At 35.4% G+C, this 23149-nt stretch overlaps 2 protein-coding genes, 1 long non-coding RNA gene, 1 other non-coding gene and 1 pseudogene across 4 annotated transcripts; 3 read left to right on the forward strand and 2 right to left on the reverse strand.

The window, feature by feature from the left end:
• The first annotated feature begins 4668 nt into the window (after positions 1 to 4668).
• LOC109001973 (subtilisin-like protease SBT1.4) lies at positions 4669 to 7604 on the forward strand. The gene has a single exon (XM_018979507.2). It carries the CDS (start codon positions 4764 to 4766, stop codon positions 7089 to 7091), a length of 2328 nt encoding a protein of 775 aa, XP_018835052.2. The 5' UTR covers positions 4669 to 4763; the 3' UTR covers positions 7092 to 7604.
• A 1508-nt stretch (positions 7605 to 9112) lies between these two features.
• Positions 9113 to 9194, forward strand: TRNAS-GCU. Its single transcript has one exon. It is a non-coding gene; the product is annotated as a tRNA-Ser (tRNA).
• A 444-nt stretch (positions 9195 to 9638) lies between these two features.
• On the reverse strand, positions 9639 to 11612 carry LOC109001942 (annotated as a pseudogene).
• Positions 11613 to 14587: 2975 nt separating this feature from the next.
• On the reverse strand, positions 14588 to 17871 carry LOC118349013. The gene is made up of 3 exons (XR_004801970.1): positions 17345 to 17871; positions 16962 to 17112; positions 14588 to 15208 (listed from the first exon to the last, which is right to left on the reverse strand). It is a non-coding gene; the product is annotated as an uncharacterized LOC118349013 (long non-coding RNA).
• Positions 17872 to 22291: 4420 nt separating this feature from the next.
• LOC109001943 lies at positions 22292 to 22890 on the forward strand. The gene has a single exon (XM_018979453.2). It carries the CDS (start codon positions 22352 to 22354, stop codon positions 22760 to 22762), a length of 411 nt encoding a protein of 136 aa, XP_018834998.2. The 5' UTR covers positions 22292 to 22351; the 3' UTR covers positions 22763 to 22890.
• The last annotated feature ends 259 nt before the right edge of the window (positions 22891 to 23149 follow it).

The raw sequence follows: 23149 nt of genomic DNA on the forward strand, positions 1-23149 counted from the left end.
ACCACATTGTACTTTATTCTGTTTTTTGTCTTATGTTATGTAATATATATATATATATAATGTTAATTGTTAAATATTGGTAATTAATTAAAGCCAATTATTTGAAAGAACTAATTAATTCTTTAACTTATTCCAATATTGTGCCAGCCATGCACGATATAAGTGCGAACCTGTAAAAGTTGATTAGCTAATTAACCCGTTTATTTGAGGCATAAGTAGAGTTTTCACCAATCACTAACCAGCTGGTATCTTTTTCTTATCCAAGGTCACAGGTTTAAAACAGGTTGCCTTAGTAAAATTTGTGAATCAAAGTCTTGGGAGCCTTTTGATCAGCTTTTAATTTCGACTTTCAAGCGTAGAAGCTATCAAAGTAATATAAGGATAAATCTTAAAATCGAATTCACAGGAACAATGAGAATTTAGCAAACATTTCATTTTTACAAGACAACATATTACCGTTTGTAGTGACACGAAAGTTTAAAATGATAAGAAAAGAGTAAACTAAATGAGCTAGCAATGAACCAAAAAATAATATGAAATGAGAAATAAATTTCAAAACTTAACCGCTAACAATATTAACACCTAAATGAGACTATTTACTAAGGGAGTGTGGAATGAATTATGAGTGAAATTGTCGGGACGTTCAAACATAAATAAAGCTGAAAATAAAAGTGAATCTATTTTTTTAAAATTGTTAAAAATCAAGAGATTTAAAGAAAACGTGCGGAGGTTGACTTAAACTTGTAATAAACAATTAAACAAACACTTGGGATGCAATTTTCGCCCACTAATTTGATGATGGATTTACTTCTCTTTTCATTTTCTCTCAACCATTCTCTCATTCCTAGAAATCATGGTTGGATTATATAACAATGATCCACAAATTTTTATTTTAATAAAACTACTTGACAAATTATATGACAATCATAAGAAAGTGAAAAAAAAATATTAAAATCATGTTACTTGTTCAAGTATCAATTGTGCCTTTATGTCTACAATTGATCTAAACCAAGAACAAAGAACTCTAATATTTTCTAGATGCACATTGAAATATAATCCATCAAGTTAATCATCAAAAGCACTAAATATAGAAGAAAATCCAACCCCAAATAGTCATGGGTTACTCATTGAATCCCAAACTAAAAATTTAGCCTATTATTTCTAGATTAACAAAATGCTCCAGAACATTAAAATCCAACATCTTTAACTACTGCACTAAATGAAAATTGCAAAATAAAATACTGTAATCTCTCAAAGATACCGAAATATGAAACTATGAAGAACGAAAACAGGCGGAAATAAAGAAGCAAAAATAACAGAGTTTTGCTGAAACTCAAATGCCGAAGAAGAAGAACCAACAGAAGGAAAATAAAACTGAAAGAAAAAATATCTCAGAAAAATATGCTCTAGAAGAAAATAAAACAGGCGAAAAACCAAAAAGAATGAGAGCCGGCGCACGAAAAATTCCTTTCTTTTTATACTCTCTCCCTCTCTGCGTTTCACGTTTGCAGATCGTGCGTTTTGATCTCTCCCTTCCGCTATGCGTTTCGTTCCAGCCCGCTATGCGTGCGTCCGCGTTTCACGCCTCCCTCTCCTGCGTTTTGAGTCTGCCTGCTGTGAGTGCGTCCCTGCTGCGTGCGTTTTGCTCCAGCCCGCTCGCGTTCCACTTCTCCATTTCTGCTGCGCGTTTCGTCCTAAAGTGCGCACGTTTCAGCCCAGTGTTTCTCTGCGTTTCACGTTTGCCGTTCATGCGTTTTGAGCCAGCTTGCTGTGAGGCCCGATCCCTCTGCAACGCGTCTTCTCTGCGTTTCACGTTTTCGAGCTCTGCGTTTTGATCTGCCCAGCATCTCTCCCTGCAGTGCGCAGCCGAGCACCATGCCATTTCTTGCTTCACTCTCTGCCTTGCAGTCCTTTTCCGTGTGCGTGAGTCTGGCCATTTCATGTTGTTGTGCCAGTCGGGTATTTTTAAAAAAGATCGTGCTACTAGGCATATATTGTATGTGTTTTTTTTAAAATTATTTTTTATATAATATTTTTTAATATTTTTTAAAAAATAAAATAAATTTAGAACATCATTAAAAACACTTTCTTAATCAAAAAGTAAAAAAAAAAAAGTTATTAAAAAATACTTCCTTAATCATGAAGTAAAATAAAAAATCATAAAAAAATATTTTATATTTTACTTCGTGATTAAGCAAGTATTATTTAATAATATTATAAATTTTTTTATTTTTTAAAAATATTTAAAATTATTAAAAATATCTATAGAAAAAAAAATTAAAAAATACACATGATAAAATACACTAGAGTTCCAGCGGGAGCTCCCAGCGGGAGCTCCAGCATTATCCTTCTAAAAATACCCATAAATTAATATTTTTTCCATAATGTCCTGTAACATAAATGTGATATGAGAGTAAAATTGTGGGATATTAATTTATGATGTAGTCTAGTTGCATTACAACTCTTTTCAAGTGTAAAATATCAAAATTTCATATTGAGTCAAGAATTAAAAATTACTACATAATTAAATGCTCATTCACATTTTGGTTAAACAAATCACTCACTTTAACAATTTAATCACGTAGTTTTTGACATTTTATCACCTTTGCATGCTGGCACATTGGTGGGATTGCGGTGACGTGATGCTCTCCCTAGGATCAGTAGGTATGACTCAAATTAAACATGCCGCAGCAAGCAGAGACCCTTATGGTTACGGAGAAGCTACAGTGACCGACTCGTCCCATTGGTTAGACCAGGAGGTCCTCTAAACGCCTTCGGAAGGGGGAAAAAAAAAAATAGTCTTCAGCATGAATCACACACATATGACAAAAATACTCATGTCTGCCTGCTTGCATGTGGGGGAGGGTCACTTTTATTCTGTGAGAGATTCTCAGTACTTAACAAATTAAAGAAATAGATAGAAAGCTAACAGAATGGACAAAATCCTTTTGTACGTGATCGATTTAAAAATCCAAGGCGATCTTAAATATATATCGTCGTAATATCCAAATTAATCATCTCTAATATTTATACTTCGTTTTGTGGCGCTATCTGAAGAGAGGCGTCGTGTTAAAGTCACATGCAAACTAACTGAAACAGGTCATGATCAAGGCTGATATGTTACCAGCGATTCCTCCGTCGACGTACCTTACGAGGTGGCCGGGAGCGTAATTAATTTCAGTCCGTCAGTGCCAATTTTGTGTAGAAAAAATAATATATAATGATTCTACGTAGAAAATCTTTCGACGTATCAACGGTGGCGATATCATTTGTAAATTATTTTTGGGAAAATCAAACGTCTGATAATATTATTCACAATATTTGAACTTCAGATTGTTACGAAAACAACAGAAAATGGCCTCGTTTGTTTTGGAAAAGCATCTCATCTCATTTCATCATTACAACTTTTCCAACTTCCAATACAAAATAAAATAAACAATTTAACTTTTTTAAATTTTAAAATAAAAATAATATTAAAAAAATATACTTTAATAACATTTTATTCAACTTTTTTAATTTTAATCTCATCTCATCTCATCTCAAAAAACAAATGAGCCCTTAATGATTTGATTCTAGCCGATCACGTCAAGAAGCTCTCTGACGGTTTATGCAATCGGCAGCAGAACAGTATGGGCCATATATCCACTGCACAAGAAGAACCCAGAGCTTCGAAGGGATTTCGGGCCCAATCAATCAAGTAGTGATCACATCAGCCAAGGCCCATTCATCAATCAAGTAGTGATCACATCAGCCAAGGCCCATTCATGTTGGGATTGCAGAATCAATCCAAAAGCACACTTACATTTGTTACTATTACTGGATGGGAGAGATCTCATCGCACCTCACCAAACTCTAATCGGTTGGTAGAATGTCCTCGTCATCTATTAATAGATGGTGTACTAAATTGGCACATGATGAGATTGTTTTACCAAAAGCAATCCCTCAAGAGGGTCTAACTGCTTTGGTCCGTCCGGAGAATTGCTTTCCAAAGGTACGCCTAAGTTGCCATTTGGCATAATACAAAAGGTTGTTATATTAGAAGGTGTACATGTGAAATGCGAATTCAATTGCTTTCAAATATCGGTTGTATTCCATAAAAGAATAGTCATTAATTAATTAAAGGGCTTTGCTTAGGTGAATTTAAAAGTGTTGGACTCATAATAAACAAAAGAGGCTATTAATATGGCCCAATAATAAACACTAAAGTTGTGGTTGCCTCTAGGAAGCTACCTCTGAGCCACGGCCACGGGGAGGGAGTCCTTGTGCAGCCGTGCACAGCATGCACGTTACAGTGGCCTTGCACTCCTGTTGTCTTTTAGTCAATAATTCCACAATCGGCTGAATGAGTCGGTCCCACCAACCGTATCGATTACAAATAGGGCCATAACATTTTCTGCGCTAAAAAAACACTACGTGGCGTCGAGCCATTCGTTGTTTGGACCATGCTCAAATCTGGGTCCCTCTTTCAACTGTATTCGCGGGCCCACAATATGCTAGTACATGCCTATTCATTGGCCATAGACAAGCTAATTATACAAGAAAAAAGCAATCCTGTAACATATTTATTTTAAAATATTAATTAAAAGATCTGTTCTTTGACGACGTGGACCCATGGGATCCCTATAGTCTGGTTGTAGATCGTAGATACCCTTTTATCCTCGAGAGGATTATAAAGACACAGGGATCAGCACTTTAAAGGCGCCTCCAGTTTCCCAAGAAACGAACGAAAACATACGAAGAAGAACACAAACTCATTGGCCCTCATGGCCGTTTCCTCTGTCTCTTCAATCTTCCTCTTCCTCTGTCTCGCTGTTATAATTCCTCTTACGCTCTCAACCTCGTCGGACCGTCCGCAAACCTTCATCGTACACGTCTCCCAATCACACAAGCCCTCCCTTTTCGCCTCCCACCACCACTGGTATGAATCCATCGTCCAATCCCTCCCTACCTCCCCACACCCCACCGCCAAGAAGATCCTCTACTCCTACGACCGAGCCGTTAATGGCTTCTCCGTCCGCCTCACCTCAACCCAAGCCGCTCAGCTCGGCCATATCCCCGGCGTTCTCTCCGTCATGCCCGATCAGGCGCGTCAGCTCCACACGACTCGCACCCCGCGTTTCCTGGGCCTGGCCGATGATTTTGGTATCTGGCCCAACTCCGATTATGCAGACGACGTTGTAGTCGGAGTACTTGATACCGGAATCTGGCCGGAACGCCCGAGTTTCTCAGACTCGGGCCTGTCCCCTGTCCCGGCCGGCTGGAAAGGCGTATGCGATACAGGGCCTGAGTTCCCAGCTTCGGCTTGTAACAGAAAGATTATCGGTGCGAGAGCTTTCTACAAAGGATACGAATCGTATTTGGAGAGACCCATGGACGAGTCGACGGAATCGAAATCGCCGAGAGATACCGAAGGCCATGGTACTCACACAGCATCCACAGCTGCGGGATCTGTTGTCTCGAATGTTAGCTTCTGCGGAATATATGCTAAGGGTGAAGCCAGAGGCATGGCAACCAAAGCCCGAATCGCTGCGTACAAGATTTGCTGGAGTTTTGGCTGTTTCGATTCCGATATACTCGCCGCCATGGACCAAGCCATTGCCGATGGGGTCCATATAATCTCTCTTTCCGTGGGAGCCGGCGGCTACGCTCCTCCTTACTCTAAAGACTCCATAGCAATCGGAGCCTTCGGCGCAGCCCAGCACGGAGTTCTCGTTTCATGCTCTGCGGGAAATTCTGGCCCTAGCCCATATACGGCTGTGAATATTGCTCCCTGGATTTTAACCGTAGGTGCTTCCACCATTGACAGAGAGTTTCCGGCTGATGTGGTTCTCGGAGATAGCAGGATTTTTGGCGGCGTCTCGCTCTATTCGGGCGAGACTCTTGTTGATTTCAAGCTTCCGTTGGTCTATGCCGGAGACATTGGAAGTAGGTATTGCTATATGGGGAGCCTTCAACCTTCCAAAGTCACCGGGAAAATCGTTGTCTGCGATCGTGGAGGGAATGCGAGGGTTGAGAAAGGAAGCGCGGTGAAGCTCGCTGGTGGCCTCGGAATGATTCTTGCTAATACAGCCGACAGCGGCGAAGAGCTCATCGCTGATTCGCATCTTATACCGGCGACTATGGTGGGTCAGATTGCAGGTGAAGAGATAAAGAATTACATCAAATTGAGCCAATTCCCAACAGCCACAATTAAGTTCCGTGGGACTGTAATAGGCACTTCACCACCGGCTCCAAAGGTTGCAGCCTTTTCGAGCCGCGGTCCGAATCATCTAACAGCGGAGATTCTCAAGCCGGATGTTATAGCTCCTGGTGTTAACATTTTGGCTGGATGGACTGGTTCCATTGGCCCAACCGACTTGGACATTGATCCTAGGCGTGTGGAATTCAATATAATTTCTGGCACTTCTATGTCTTGCCCTCATGTCAGTGGCATAGCGGCCTTGCTTCGAAAAGCTTATCCCAGTTGGTCACCTGCTGCTATTAAATCAGCCCTGATGACCACAGCTTACAATGCAGACAATTCTGGGAAAAAATTCAAAGATCTTACTACCGGTAATGAATCGACGCCCTTCATTCACGGGGCCGGACATGTTGATCCGAATAGAGCTCTTAATCCTGGGTTGGTCTACGATATGAATGTCAGCGACTATGTTGCATTTCTTTGTGCCATTGGATATGATGCTCAAAGCATTGCGGTTTTCATGAGAGAGCCTGCCAGTTCAGAAATATGCGCAAGAAAATTGCCCAGTCCGGGCGATTTGAATTATCCATCATTCTCGGTGATTTTCAATTCCGACCAAGATTCGGTTACGTATAAGAGAGTTGTGACAAACGTTGGAAGTTCGGTCGATGCAGTTTATGAGGTGAAAGTAAATGCTCCTGCAGATGTTAAGATCAGTGTTTCGCCAAGCAAGCTTGTGTTCAGCGCGGAAACTCAGACCCACACATACGAGATTTCCTTCGCCAGTGGTGTTGGCCTTGGGTACAGTCATTCTGCAGCATATGGGTCAATTGAGTGGAGTGATGGGAGTCACAGTGTGAGGAGCCCGGTTGCTGTCACCTGGAAGAGTGGGATCACAGCTGCCATGTGACTTTGCATTTGGGAATGGTTCGTTTCTCGCCCATTTCACAAAGCGGATGGAGCATTGGATGTGTGGGCGCCTGTTTGGCATATCATGTTTTAACTAGTCAGCCTCTCTTGTACAAATTGAAGATTCCTGGTTTGCTTTTTCTTTTTTTAACGAAAGTTCTCAGTTGGCATGATGAAATGGTTGATTCTGGGGTTACTTGATGTTTCTTGCTCAGGCTGGAACACCATGTACCGAAACGCAAAACCCAATAATTGCATCGAAAGTCACCGACTTGTACTGGGAAAAGCCTTGCTGATAATTTGATGCTAGTCTGCCATACATACCAAAAGCAAATGTGTAGTTTTATAAGTTGTTGGTAATGGCATCTTGGTGATCAAGTGAATATAGTGGTTTTTACCGATAAGTCGGATTGTATACTAGAATTGAATCAGCCAAAGTGTAAGAAATTGTGTACGAGTGCCTGCCACAAAGGCTTTCTAGTAATATGCAGGTTCAGATTCTGCTTGTTGGCCCTGGTGACCTCTCATGACAACAAACTGTAGTACCAGCATCCACCGCCTCAAATGGTGACAACACAATGCACACATGTGAAATCTTCATTTAAGTTTGGTCAGGAATCCAATATTTTCCACTATTAGTTATAGAATTAGATAGCGTATATTATAATTTTTAAATAAAATTAGTAATTATTAGATTTAGTATGGCAGATTATTCTCCGTAGTATGAATAAAATTTATGGTACTTCATATAGGTGATAAGTCATGAAGCAAAAATTTGAAAATGGCACTACAAGGTTAGCTTGATCATTGATTAGGATTAATATATGTTAGCTAGTTATATATATTATTATTAAAGTCAATTTCTTTCAAAACCAGTATTTACATATCACGCATGTTATGATATCTGTAAGCACGACATTCATTATGTTTTATTCAGCATATTATAATGATATATGTATTATGCATCTCACACATCTCACATTGCATAAGAAACGTAAGCTATCTTAAGTTCAAGTGCAAGATAATATTATATCAATATAACTAGATGACTATTCAGATGCATGGTACTAATACAATTTCAGGGTGGGCGTGCAAGCCACGGACTCAAGCGTGGTCCACCATAGTACGCCAGAGTACTGCACAATCGGCTTCCTTTACTACATCAGGGGAAGTTAGTGCACAACCTTGCACACGTGGTTAAGTATGTTGGCTAGTCAGATTAATCAGATCATTCGGTTAATTAAGATAAATCAATCATATGCATAATATAAACATCACCATGAATTATCATGACTTTAAGTTCTCAACATAAAATATTTTATGAAAGCTTATGTTAATTATGTTTACGTTATGATGGGTTCTTAGTGACTCATTTTAGTTTCTTTTATATTTTTAAACCACCCTCGATAAGCATGACGATAAGAACGAGCAGACAAGCTAGATTTAGATGGAGAAATTGATTAAATTTCAGATTTTATAGAATAAACTATTTTTTTATGACATAAATTTTATTCAATTTATTTTATATTGTTTGGAGACATGTTTTTATTAAATAAATCTTTTATAAAATAAATGTAAATTCTTATTTTATTAGAAAAATGAGATCTATTACCGGGATATTTTTATGAAAACACATGACATCTCCATCTCTACAGGAAGGGGGTGTTACAGTTATGTTAATGAGTTGTTTACTTGATTAAAAAAAAATAGTGATGACAACGCAGCCCAACAATTGTTATTAAAAAAGATTGACATGAAATGAAATGAAAATTAAAAGTTGAATAAAATATTGTTAGAAGATTATTTTTTAATATATTATTTTTGTTTTAAAATTTGAAAAAATTGAATTGTTTATTATATTTTGTGTGAGTTTAAAAAATTATAATAATTAAATGAGATAAGATGAGTTGATAAATTCTCAATCTAAATAATCCTAATTTAGGATTATTAAGAGGAAGTACAAAGGAGGAAGAGTTCAAGAAGTTTAGATGAAATAGTCTGTATGCAATTTTAAAACAAACAGTCGCTTTGGCCGAGTGGTTAAGGCGTGTGCCTGCTAAGTACATGGGGTTTCCCCGCGAGAGTTCGAATCTCTCAGGCGACGACGTTTGTTTTTATTCATCAATCATCATAGGATTAAACGTTAGAACGACAGCGTGCGAATGATAGATGATCTAACGTTAAACATACGTGTCAATGTTTTCGTGGAAAAAGTTATCAAAATAAATTTAGGTTAGATAATACGAGGCATTAGTGAAATCCAGTACCGGAAGTCGGATTGATTCACAATATAATTCTTCCAACCCGACTATTATTATATTATTATTATAAATAAAAAAAGGAGAAAAAAGAAAACCCGAACCCAAGTACATCCGTTCCAAAGAATCGAGGAAAATAGGTATCATAAATCAGAAAAAGATCAAGATGGAAAATAGGTATCCTATCCTACGACGATAGCCTGATCTTAAAAGAGCAAACAATTTCATTTCATGGTTTCAAAGCTCTCTTGCAATCAACGCTCATCCTTAAATTGGGTCCAAATGTTAGTCCTGAAACTTCACCAACACCTCTTTCAGACTTCTAGTTCTAGATGTTTTGGGTTTTTTTTTTCCAGTGATTCTAGTGGCCATGCTTCTGGAACTCCCCACTCGCTATTGTCTGTGAGGGGAAAAACATCTCAATGAGAAATTACAATATTTAAAGCGGGCACAGAAGCAAAAGGTTGAGCCACGGATTATAAGACAGCCATAGTACATACCAAGTGGGCACACTTGACGGGTTTTAAGCCATCGACTGATGCAGTGGAAGTGGAAGGCATGGTTGCAAATACCTAGCATGATGTTAAACAACGTTTGTAAATAAATAAAAAACACATATACACACTAAGAACATTGAAAACATAAGCATATATGAACAAATCAACCTGAGCAAAAACAGGGGCTCAGCGTTAAATAATATAATGATGAATGCAATTATTCTCTACATACAACTTCTCTAATCCAAGAAGCCATGATTCAGAGCTTCAACTAATGATGCATTGTTTAGTGTGAAACTACTTATCCAAAGCTGGGTGGAAAACCACACAAAGCATGACAAAGCAAGACATAGGTGACAATTATGATAGCCATAAAAATGGAAGTTCTTCCTCAAAACTACACAGCAACACCAATACAAACACGCTCTTTCATAAACCTGCCATTAGAGGCTTAGAGCCATCTCCCCCATTCAGACAACCTCAAAGTTACCCTCACTTAAATCCATAAAAAAGAAGTTGGCTACTAAAGAACTCGTATTTTCTTTCAATATGACAGAAGAATCTTGCCAGGTCCAAGAAAACCAAAAAGGCCATAGCAATTAGCATGAAACCACCTTTCCGTCCCTCAAGCATGAAACGGTATTTTTAAAAGAACAAAAATGAGAAATGTTCTCGAACATGAAGCAATTCCCTGTTAATTAAGAAAAACGTTCAATTCCGCCATACTAATGTAAACTTTCGTTATGGGACGGCAGCATGCATAAAGAAGTCATCAATCTGCCAGTCCAAGTTCCACAATCAAAAAGCCAACGCAGGCCATCACGCCAATTATACATTATAATCGTCAATTTTCCCGAATTCCAGGATAGCACGATATCTTATAACATATAACATCAGTTATACTTGATTGCTACCTGTGAGGGTTTGAAAAAAATAAATCATACGTACCCCAAGCGACGGTACATTCTTCGCTGGTCGCACTAGCCTCATTAGCTTGGCACTCAATGCCTACCCGAAACCACAAGACAGAAAATAGGAAAAATCAAAATCAGACACGAATGATCATTGAAAGAAAACGAGAGAGAAGAAAAAATACACCACACTTGCGAACAACAAAAGGAATTAATACAAATGCGAAAAGAAATGAGAGGAAATTAAAGCTCAATCACTCACAGAGATCCATGATGTGGTTCCTACAGATTGCACAGTTGTCCACAACAATATCTGCGCAAAACTCACCAAAAAATAAAATCAAAACTCGAATTCATCCAGAAAGGGCAGAGTAATTAGAATAAAGGTTAAATTTGAAGGGAGACTGACTGACCCCAGGCCCAAAGAGCGACAGCGTTCCACTTTTTGATTACGAAGTGCTTGTTTTTCTTCGTTGAAGAAGAAGAAAAGCGACGGAAGAGGATGGTCCCTCGCCCGCTGGGACCATAATAATGTCCGAGTCCATAGATTCGCGGAGGTCCTAAACGGTTGGGGCTACTCTGTGGGGATGGTGATTGAGGGTGAGTTTGGATATTGTAGTGAGTTGAGTTGAGATGATAAAATATTGATAAAATATTATTTTTTAATATTATTATTATTTTGAGATTTGAAAAAGTTAAATTGTTTATTATATTTTATGTTGGAATTTGAAAAAGTTGTAATAATGAGTTAAGATGAGTTGAGAGTAGTTTACAAACTAAATGCAGCCTGAGTATCGAGGAGTGTGCACTGTGCACAGCGTCTGACAATTACGAGCATAGCTGTGCAAGTCTCAAGTCTTAAAAACACTTAGGTAGGTTTGGGTGGTGAGATGAGAATTTTATGTTTTATTTTGAAGTTTAAAATATTAAATTTTAATATTATTATTGTTTTGGGATTTGAAAAATGTGTATTGGGATTTAAAAAAGTTGAATTGTTTATTATATTTTGTATGAGAATTTGAAAAAGGTGTAATGATGAGATGAGATGAGATGAGAATTTTATATTTTGTTTGAGGTCCCAAACCTGCCCTTAACAGTCTTTTAAAAACAAATTCTACTCATATTTTTACATTTTATTTAAGAATCATAATTCATAAGGAGACAAATTTAATTATTTTATTAAAACAAATATAATGTACAGTATATACAGCTGGATATCGAAACTCGTCTTTTATATCTATATAAGAAAAGAAAAATGATATTTGTAATTGTGAGTATGTAAGTATTGTGCAGTCGTTTTAAAAAAAGTGAATAAATATGAAATTCATATGAAAAGAAATTAATTTTTAATAATATACTCTATTCTTTTTCAAAGCGACTGCACGACGTTTACGTATTTCATGATTTTATATAACATTACAAAAATACTAAGTTGTAATGTGGTTTTGTTTTTGGTTTGAACGATAGTGTATTTTTATTTGTTTTAATAATTTTTAAAAAAATTATAATACACTATCGATCATGGGCAAATTGAGGGAACCCTATCTAAAAAAAATTGTTCGATTTATTTTTTTATAAATAATTTATTTATTTGAGATTTATACCTAATATTTTTCTTAAATGAATATTGATTTAAAAATATATATTTACAAGTCTATGCACACTTTTGAACCCCTTGAAGTTATAGGCAAACATTATTTAGCATTGTTCATCCGAGTATACCCAGGCCAAAATTTAAATAAATATAGATTTTTAAAATCCGAAAATTCTGGTTCTGGACTGCATCTAGTTTTTGTTTTTATTTTGTTTTTATACAAAAATTCAACTTAATTGGTATTACAGAAATTCAACTTTTGCTTTCAAATTAGAAAAATAAGATACATTTCTACTTAAATATTAACTATTATTGTACTTGGACGGACTTGTTACATTGACCAGAATTCAGAAAGAAGCCCAACCTTTATGTATGGATTAGAGACCATAGACAATATCATGACTTAGGGCTGGTTTGGAGGGTGGGATGAAATACAAAATTTTTATCTCATCTCATTTTATTATTATACATTTTTTAAATCTACATATAAAATATAATAAACAATTCAACTTTTTTAAATTCAAATTCAACTTTTTCAAATTCTAATACAATAATAATACTAAAACATAATATTTTAAACATTATAATAAAACATAAAATTCTCATCTTACCTCCCAAACTTGCCAGCCTCTAAAATACATGGGTATAAGAGATTGTTCTGGATTCAAATTTCTCCTTTGAGATAATTCATACATACATACATATATATATATATACTAGGTCGGGAGCAACATGCAAAGCATGTTGCCTAGTTGAGTGAAACAATTTTCTTTTATAAATATAATATGATTTAAAAAAAAAGAATTAATGAACAATTTAATGATTGAAAAATAAATAAATTTTAGCAAATATAGAAATAAAAAATATAATAATTAGAGAGAATGGATCAGTAGATCAATATTGATTAATGTTGCCATTTTTAGAGTTGACGAAGACATAAGAAAAGAAAAAATCACTTTTACCCCTTATCACATAATATCTTATCATTCATAGGTCATATATGTATATGTGTGATATTGTTTATTATAATTTATCTGGGTGAGTCACTTAATTAAATTGTATCAGATATTCTTTAAAATTAGATAATGATCAACAAATATTATATCAATTTATAAAAAAGATTAAATTTATCTACACATATATCAACTTATTTACATTTAAATATATCTCAATAAAATTATAAAACAATATTGTTCACATATCAAAAATCATTTGATATCACCCAACATCCAAACATAGTACTATCATGCAAATTACATCCACTAATAAAATAAGTTTAATTACGTAATATAAGATAATAGCATCACATATCAATATTGTGGCCCCGATAGCTCGGCCCCATGCTTTGTACCGTCATTCTTTTCATTATTCATAGTGACTAAAAGGTAGAAAATATTATTACATAAAAGTCTGATAGTGATATTGACGTTCTATTAGTACTCCATTTTCCTTTCCTTTTCTCTCCCAATAATATATCTTTTTTATTATTATTATTAGATTCTCTCTTGACAGTCCCACCACAAACAACATCCAACCCCTACATTTCCCTGTCAATAAATTTTATCATTTTTAATGTCTTTGTTATTGAAGATCTCAAATCATGACAATATCCAATATTGCAAAGCTTGGCCAAACATCGAGAATTTTGTTTGTACGAACCTACGGCTTGGGGAACCAAAAAATAAAAAACTCTTGCTCAACGATATCTTTTGGCCAGACTAAAATGAAATAAAAAAAAAACGCACGCGGACCCACACAAAGAAAAAGAAGAAAACGTACAACTTGGTTCTTCCCTAAGAACATTTAATTAATATTGGTTATTCCTATTCCGTTTATTGTTTAAGAAACGCATATAAAGAAAGAATTAAATTTCACAAAATGTTTTCTTTTAAGAAGCTGTTCACAACTTTACCAGTCACAATTCTTATCTTGAATAATTGTACCCATCAATTTGTTCATCCATTATAAAACAAAACGATCATAATTTAAAACATTATCATTATTTAAAACATTATCATTCGGCAATTAAGTGTAATTTAACACTGCCTTTGGAGTCTATCGGTGGTGGTTGACCACCCCATGGGATCAGAATTTTGACTAAATTATATGGATATACATATGAGAGATGTTAAAATCAATTCCACCAAATTTGGATCATAACATATTTTTACAATTCATTCATTTACGTGCAGGGAAGTTAAGGAGAAAAATAAGGTTTTGTTTGATTCTCGAGAAAAGTAAATGAATAACACTTGAAGAATAGCCTCTTATTACATTAAGAAAATATAATAAGCATGTCATACAACAGATAAAAATTCAGTAACCTAAACCTTGCCATGACAATCGCCATTTCCATATTTAGAGATTGCTTCACAAACAACTCATAATTACATGGTTTGTGGAAGAAGCTTGCCAACCAAGTCTCATTCCAGATCCGGCTAGTCACATAGTTGCAATAACGGAAATTGAAGCATAAATAATTAGACTCGTATTAGTGAAATTTCACAAAGTAAAAACAAACTAACAGTCTCCTCCACTAATAAATATTGGCTGACAACATCACTGACCACCTCTGAAAGAAAAAATATTTCAACTGAGATACTTTTATTGATGAGCCAAAAAAGGTGCAATCTAAGTACAAGGGAGTCGTTCAATAGATACACCTACGCTTTTTTATACAAGTAAAATAAAATTTTATTAGAACAAAGAGCAAACATTAATAAAGTCCTAAAAACTAAAACTGAAAGAACATATCTATGCTACCATCCATTGTAAAGTGTTCTAAAAAAGAAATCTAAATAAAACCTTTTAGCTTGCTGCTCCTCTAATTCTCTTGTTCTGAATATAAGTTAAACTCCCTGAAAAATAAAAATAAAAAATCTATAACCCATAATAAAAGAAATCAAGAAATTCAAAACAAGAAGGGAATTTAAGAGAAAAATTGCAGACATTAAATACAACGAGGTATTGACTGGTAAATGTAATACACGAAGCAGAAGACTTAGACTCGCTGGAATTGTTTCCAAGACTTTAGATACATTTGCGGAGGGCAGCCTTCCCTTCCACAAAAAGGAAAACTATTGAAACTCCAATCACCTTATGATAAAAGATCCAAGGTAAAGTCTGCTCTAGACCAGCAGAAGTGCTTGTTGTAATACATATCTAGCATACAATAAAATTGCAAGAGAGAGAGAGAGAGAGAGAGAGAGAGAGACCATAAATTGATCAATGATTCATCAACAAAGTAATCTAATATAAGACAACTTTGGCATCAATTCACAACATCATTAATGCATCAAAGGAAATTTATCTCATTTATAAAAATGACTAACAAATGTGGAATAGATTTAATAGATACCTCAAATTTCATTGAAGGGATAAAATATCACCAAAGGAAATACCAAAAACAAACAAAATTATAAAATAAAACAAAAAAATATGATATATTTTATAGGAATAAATATGTGATATATCAATTATCAAGATGAAGGAGAATAACCAAGATTTTCAGCAAAAGGCACAAGCATATTGCTTTCGCAAATTGAAAGTTAACATGCTTTAAACTGAAAGTGGACACTCATGCAAAAATGCTGAAGGTTAGAACCATATCTAGACAAACACCGGACAAAACTGCATTTAAATGCCTTTTGTTCTTTTATATCTTTTTGCAACAATTCCAGTCCTACTTGAAGTACATTATATTATTTTAAAAAAATTTAGTGAAATTCTTTTTAGCATTGTAACAGTTATGAATTGATCCATTAAGATGGCATGTTTGTGTGCGCATTGAGAATATCAACTTGCTCAAAGAGGAATGAGATCTGCTATACATCATCCTACAGCCGGCGCACACTTCACATGATTTTTTTTTTTTACACTCAATGCATTGAGTGTGCGCCGGCTGTAGGCTGCAGCAAATATTTTTCCAAGAGGAATCATCTGGCTTCTCTTTTACGATTTTTCGAATAATCATTTAGCATCTCATGCCATGAAAATTTAAATAAAGAAATCCAACTTATTTGTTTAAGAGTTGAAAAAAGAAAAAGAAGAAGAAGAGATTATTACTCAAGACCACATATCAGAATGACTTTCACACCTAGAAAGTCGAGATGTTTGAGAGTCAGATCGTGTCATTTGTCATTGTCCTGGTCTCAAATATTTCTAATTTCCTCAATCCGCATCCTGGACAAAAACTAAAAATTTTGGAGGACGCCTTATGAAAACACTGACCAGAGCGTTCCTAAATATCATCTGGAATTAAAAAGTTAGATTCTTCAAATAGATTCATCGTCAATTTCAAAATATATTAATATTTTTTCCCACCATGCTGCTTCTACTTATCATTTCAGATGCATGCCAAAACAAATCTCCACCTCCACTTCACCGAACTTAAATTGAACTATCCAAATAGCTGAACCTAACTTTACCTCTTTTTTTCTTTAATCCAAAACAATCAGCGTAAATGACCAATTTAAAAAAAAAAAAGATTGCCAAGGAAAAAAAAAAGAAAAGAAAAAAACTACAAATTAGACTTTCTTTTCATTTCTCACGTTTCTCAACATCCAAACAGAAACTGAAATAATGAGGCACAGAGACAGACAGAGAGGTCACCTGTTGAATACAGGTGGGAGGGAAGTAGATCGCCACGGCAAGAATTCCCACATTCTTTGCCATTTTTGCTCCTTGCTTTCCTTCTCACTTGGAAATTCAGATTCCGAACAATGACTTCATTTCTCTCCCTCACAGGGTAGCTCCTGGTTTGCTGCAAAGATGGGTTAAGAGTGAGAAAAAAATGAAATCTATGAGAGATTCTCAGAGAGAAGCCGTGGTGATGCTCAGATGTACGTGCTCAGATGTCTATAAAAGATAAACTGGGGTGCAACCCGGCGCTGCCCCTTCTTCTTTTTCCTTCGTTCTTTTTCTTTCCTCTCCTTCGCCGAGCACCGAGAAAATGGGTAAAATATAAAAACTAAATAGTTGTAAGAATGCTTTACCTTACCCATAAAAGCAGCAAATGCAGAACAAAACTCCTTTCATTTGCTGCGGTTGTCAAAACCAGTCAGAGCCTCGGCCTCAATCATATCTCTGAGGTTGTCAAAACCAGTCAGATCTGGACCCCCATGAAACTAAAGATGCAGTCGATCAACACAAATCGAACACCACAAACCTGAAGATGAAAACATGCACATCAGAAAAGCATGGACATCAAACTGAAAACACGCACGTACAATAAAATCATGCTAATAATCCCCATCTTGACGCCGTGTTTGGCTGCTGAGAAAAAAATTAAGAGTTCTGAAATTTGAAACCCAGATCTCTATGGGATGAGGGAGGTTGCATTTGGTGGCTAGAGGCAACCCACGACGTCGCTAGGACTGTCGTGCTCCGTGGCTGCTGGCTGTGAGATGGAGAGAGAGAGAGAGGAGAGGACGTTAGGTTCAAGGTTAAGAGAGAACTAAGAGGAGAAAGGGAATCGGGAATGAGAGAGAGTGATTTGCACTCAGAAATAATAAAACGAAGAGAAATAACAGTAAATAAAAAAAAAATCGCTTACACAAATAGACACAAAGTCACTGATACAAGTAAATTATCTCTTCCCTATACACTGACTAATGAAAAGTCGTCTTTTCCCTCAGCTTTATCTATTTCCTCATCTTTAATATTTTTTTAATCTTTACTCTTTCATACTTTTTTAGGTGTTGTCTTTTCTCTTTCATACTTTTTAAGTGTTATGTCAGAAATGGATGGATTGATCGATAAAGGGGAGGGATAAAAAGGTAAAAATGCGAATAAAACAAAATCAAGCAAAGGATAAAAAAGAGTAAACAAACAAAAGAAATGGATAAAATTGTAAAAGTGTGAACAGAAGATCACCATTTTCAGACTATGATTATCTCTTCCCTATACACTGACTATTGATCCAAAAAGTCGTCTTTTCCCTCAGCTTTATCTATTTCCTCGTCTTTAGTCTTTTTTTTTTTTTTTTTTTATCTTTTCTCTTTCATACTTTTTAGATGTTATCTTTTCTCTTTCATATTTTTTAAGTGTTATGTCAGAAATGGATGAATTGATCGATAAAGGAGAGGGATAAAAAGGTAAAAATGCGAATAAAACAAAATCAAGTGAAGGATAAAAAAGGGTAAACAAACAAAATAAATGGTTAAAATTGTAAAAGTGCAAACAGAATATCATTATTTTCAGACTGCGGTAGCCATTAACGTTGATTTAACGGGAAAATAACGGAAAACAAGAATTTCCGTTTAGTAGCCGTTTGATAGCCACTTATATAATAGTATAGATAGATACCAAATATATCTGAGTTTTTCTATACGGTAACGGCTTAGATTTGTTTCAAGTTAGAACCCGTAATCGGAATCCAGATAACGGATCGGGCTGAAAAAAATATGATCCGAATGAACAAACCTAATCATAGCCCAAGATAGACATGTAGTCGACGAATTATTGGTTTGGAAAGGGGGAAATAGATGTTATTGATGTGATTAAAATCATAATAAAGATCATGTGCCACATGGCTTGGTCGGAGCATTTTAAGAATAATTTATGGTCATGCGTAGTCCAAACACAGAATAAAAGACGACCCTGATTGATAGTCAGTAGGATAGAGTAACTCCATTAATTAATTAATTAATTAGTTAGAAATTACAGCAAAAGTTAGCATCAATAAATAGACAACAACATACATGTCCTATTCATGCCTCGTCATGCTATGTGTTACACCCGATATAATATATCGGAAAATGCTTCCCAATTTCTTAATCAAGCTCTGTCTCCATGTATGCATATATATATATATATATATATTTGAATTATAAAAAAAATGATAAACTCCCCAAGAGGTAATTAGTGATGTAACTCTAAAAGATTAGAGGCTTTCGCTTTCCAGTACTACGCCATTGTACTTATCTGTTAAAATTTGTCATGTCAAAGGAATAAAAAAGTCGACGTGCCTTTACGAGCATATGTTCCTTTTCTCAAACTTCAAAATGTGATACGTACCAAGCACCGTAATAATGATTCATAAGATATATGATACATCTACCACTTTCTTTATAAATTTATTTATAATTAGAATTTAAATTGAAGATATTTTTATTAAAATAAAAATAATATCATACAATCGAATAATCATTGACTATTTCTACTTACCATATAAATTACCTTTCCAAATGATTTATAGAATTATGAGATTGCTTACAAAGTCACACAAATCATTGCATTTTTTTTTATTATCCGCCTTTGGGTGGACCCTCTCCCCATGACTTTATCCCTTCCTACGTACATGTAAATTATATAAATATATTTATATATATAATTGCGGTGTAATTCTTATCAAACAATCAATTTTCTGTAGTGTCGATTGAGTATGTCGGTGAAATCTTAAAAAAAAAAAAAAATAGAGTTTTATATATATATATATATAGTTCTAATAAGTTTGATTATAATTAAGTGATTTGCTTTAAAAAATAAAAATAAAAAAAATGACGTGGATTCCAAACTTCATATCTCTAAGAGCATTGGCATTGGACTAGCCAAATACTAATGTAAGCTCATAATTTAGCTAGATGTGAGAAAAAACATATACATTAGACTAGCCAATGCTCCAAAACTCAACATATGAGCTACAGTAAATTAGGGAAGCTCTCAATTGTTGGCGAGTTACTGTTCACCCTCTATCTCATTATTTTATTCTTTTCATCAACGTCCCCCTCTCTCTTTCCCTTGTTCTTTTTCTCTCTCTTCGGACCCGCAACCTCTCGTCATCCTCTTCTCTCCCTCATTCGGCCCTCTTCTCTCGTATGAACTGGTTGGATTCTCCTGTTTTCTTCCAGGCCAGGTCAAACGGTAACTCTTCCTTACTTTTCTCTCCCTCTTCTCTGTGCATTTTCTCTGAGTCTCTCATCTCCCTCTTCTCTCATTTTTTGTTCCAATTCTGATGTGCTCCCAAAAATCTCTCATTTTCTCTTCAATAAGCAATTAAACGGAGTCATCGTGGTGGCAAATTCGTCCTTCCTCTCTCGGTACATAGTTGCTCTTCCATTTTCCCTTCTCGGATATGCACATTAAAGCTCATTTTTTTCTTACCCTTATGTAAATTTTACTCACTAAAACTAAACTTCACCACCACCAATTTATTCTTTTGTTTGCTTCATTTTGTCTGTGATTTTCTTTGTGATAATTTTGTTTTTATGTTTTGGTTTAGATAGGTCCCCTTAATTATGTGATGTATGAAAATATGTGCGTCATTATCAAGAAATGATGCATTATCTATGTTAAATTCACCATGCTGAATGATGGATTAGTTATTTTCTTTTAGATTTGAAGGATTATGTTCTTCTTGCGATGCTCTCTAAAAGAAATTAAATTATGGGGCTCTCAAAAAGGTTGGACAGTGAAAATGTTAGACAAAAAATAAATTGAATTGTATGAATGGAATATCATGAAGCATAATATTTCATCTGTAACGTCTAATTAAGATGATTTGTATTTGGTCCTGCAGATTAAAGTAGCAAACAATCGTATCCTTCAAGAGTAGCTGCAGAATAAGGTCAACTTATCAAGCTTAATTATCTGGTTATTTTCAGTGTTCAAATAACAAAGAATTACAAGAAAGAGTGAATAGCTTTGAGCAGCTGGTCTCATTCATAAGTGATATGCTACAATTGAGGTCACATTGATGTATAGTTTTTCCCCATCTACATATTTGCAAGGGCTTGCATTTATGGAATCCATTCTGTCTTTGTTTGTTTGGACAAGAAATTGAGAACGAGAAACTTAAGCTAGACCAGTGTTTTTTAAGCCTCCAAATGAAGGTAACTCAAATCTGTTCTGTTTATGTTCTAAATCTTGAAAAGTGGACCAATTGAACTAAATACAATTTTCATGTAGTCTTTCCATTACGTCAACTAGATTAAAGAAATCAAGAACTTCATTTCCTTCCATGCCAAAGATGTCATAAGCCATTTTAATCACGTTAGTTCGCTTTAAATAGCAAACCAGTTAAATAAGTGTTTATTTTGTCCATATTCTATCTTTTATTTGCAGGTTTGTCATCAAATATATGTTTGTGATTCTACATGTAACAGCGATGCGAATTCTTTTATTACTTTGCCTTATTTGTAACTGCCACTAAATGTAAATTTGTAAGTTTTCAGATGCATGAGCTTAGCTTGTTTTTACAGCAAGCTTGTGGAATGGTGTTATCTGTCTAAACTCACTAATATTCCAATGTCCTATTTCTGAGCTATCATATTGAATGAACTATGCAGTGACTGAGGTGGAGAAGAATGCATATTGTAATGGAGACTGTGGCAAGGGTGGTTGTGTCTGTAGAGTCTGTTTCCAGTGGCAAGGGTGGTTGTTCTGTTTCTATACCAAAGATGTGTAGAATTCAAACTAAAGAATGAGAAGTTAGATGATGTGCATTTTATGTATGATCTAGTGCTCGGACTCTTGATTTTTCCTTATTATTTATAGGGTTTCATTAGCCCAAATGAAAGTTGTTGTGCATGAAGTAGTACTGCATTCACTATTCAGATTATAAAGTTGTAATATGTAGGAAAAAATGAGTAAAGAGATAATTATTATACCTTTTTTTTTTCTTTTTGGTTTTGATTTATATGCATTATATTTATTAATTAATATATGGAGTGTATTTATAAAATATAAAAAAATAAATTGTAAAATATTATTAAAATATATAATATTATTTTATTATTTTATCTTTAACATGGCTAAACTTTTAAGGTAGATTCAACTAACCAAAGTTTAATCCAATAGTTAAAATTTAAAATTCTAACCAAACTTTATACTTGCGATGGCCAATGCTCTAACACTGTATCTTGGCCCGCATACCCAAAGATGCTTTAGTCAACGTAACCCTCTGATCTCCTATAAGTTGCAATCTCCCCACTCCCAACTACTTGCCACAATCTCTCTCTCTCTCTCTCTCTCTCTCTCCGAGCTCCCTCACTTATCTCCACATGGATCTGGATCATGAAACCCACCATCCATATCCGACGGCCGAAACCCACCTGACTCCGGCAGTCCGGTACTCAGCACGCCGCCAGATCCCCCTCCGCCGTAGGCGTAAACTACCGATAGTACGCCTCGGATCAGATGGGAAGAAACCTCGGAGAGTGCTTGCCCTTGTGAAAATGTTCAGGAGGATTCGACTACGGTGGTTAAAGTTGCAGTACATGCGCATGATGAGGAAGTTCAAGGAGTATTATCGGAATTTGGTTAAAGATCTTATGGAAGCAGGAGCAACGCTGGAGACTTTCCACCAAAGGGTTATCATGGAGGCCTCTCTCGCTGTTCCGGTCATGGGAGTTTCTTTCAACAGCTACCCGTCAGTGCCCGGATCACACCGGCCTCGAACCCTCATGATGTAAAAGTCTTCGCTTTTCTTTCTTCTATTACTCACGGTTACGCACATCTGAATCAGTTTCTCTGATCTCTACCTCCTTTGTTTTTCCATTATCAAACCATAATTTGAATAAATCTGAAACAAAGTTAAATGAACGTGCCTATATAATGTTTTTTTTTTGGTGGCGACTAACATGCATGTATAATATTATATATGTCGTGGAGATAACCTTATAACAGGTCATGGCCGGAAAGGAAATTCTGTTCTATGAATTTCTCTCGCTCTCGCTCTCTCTCTCTAGATCTCTCTCTCTCACACACACATAAGCGGACAATTAATTCCCAGCAAATACCACATGTTGCTCTGTAGATATATATGAAGGAGATGGATCCATTTTGTAAATTTTTCGAAG

This window comes from Juglans regia, chromosome 7 (genome assembly GCF_001411555.2).
Source record: "Juglans regia cultivar Chandler chromosome 7, Walnut 2.0, whole genome shotgun sequence".
NCBI lineage: Eukaryota > Viridiplantae > Streptophyta > Magnoliopsida > Fagales > Juglandaceae > Juglans > Juglans regia.

What these genes read in the sequence shown, in the direction of transcription:
- LOC109001973 (XM_018979507.2), top strand. Translation starts at nt 4,764, where the DNA reads ATGGCCGTTTCCTCTGTCTCTTCAATCTTCCTCTTCCTCTGTCTCGCT.
- LOC109001943 (XM_018979453.2), top strand. Translation starts at nt 22,352, where the DNA reads ATGGATCTGGATCATGAAACCCACCATCCATATCCGACGGCCGAAACC.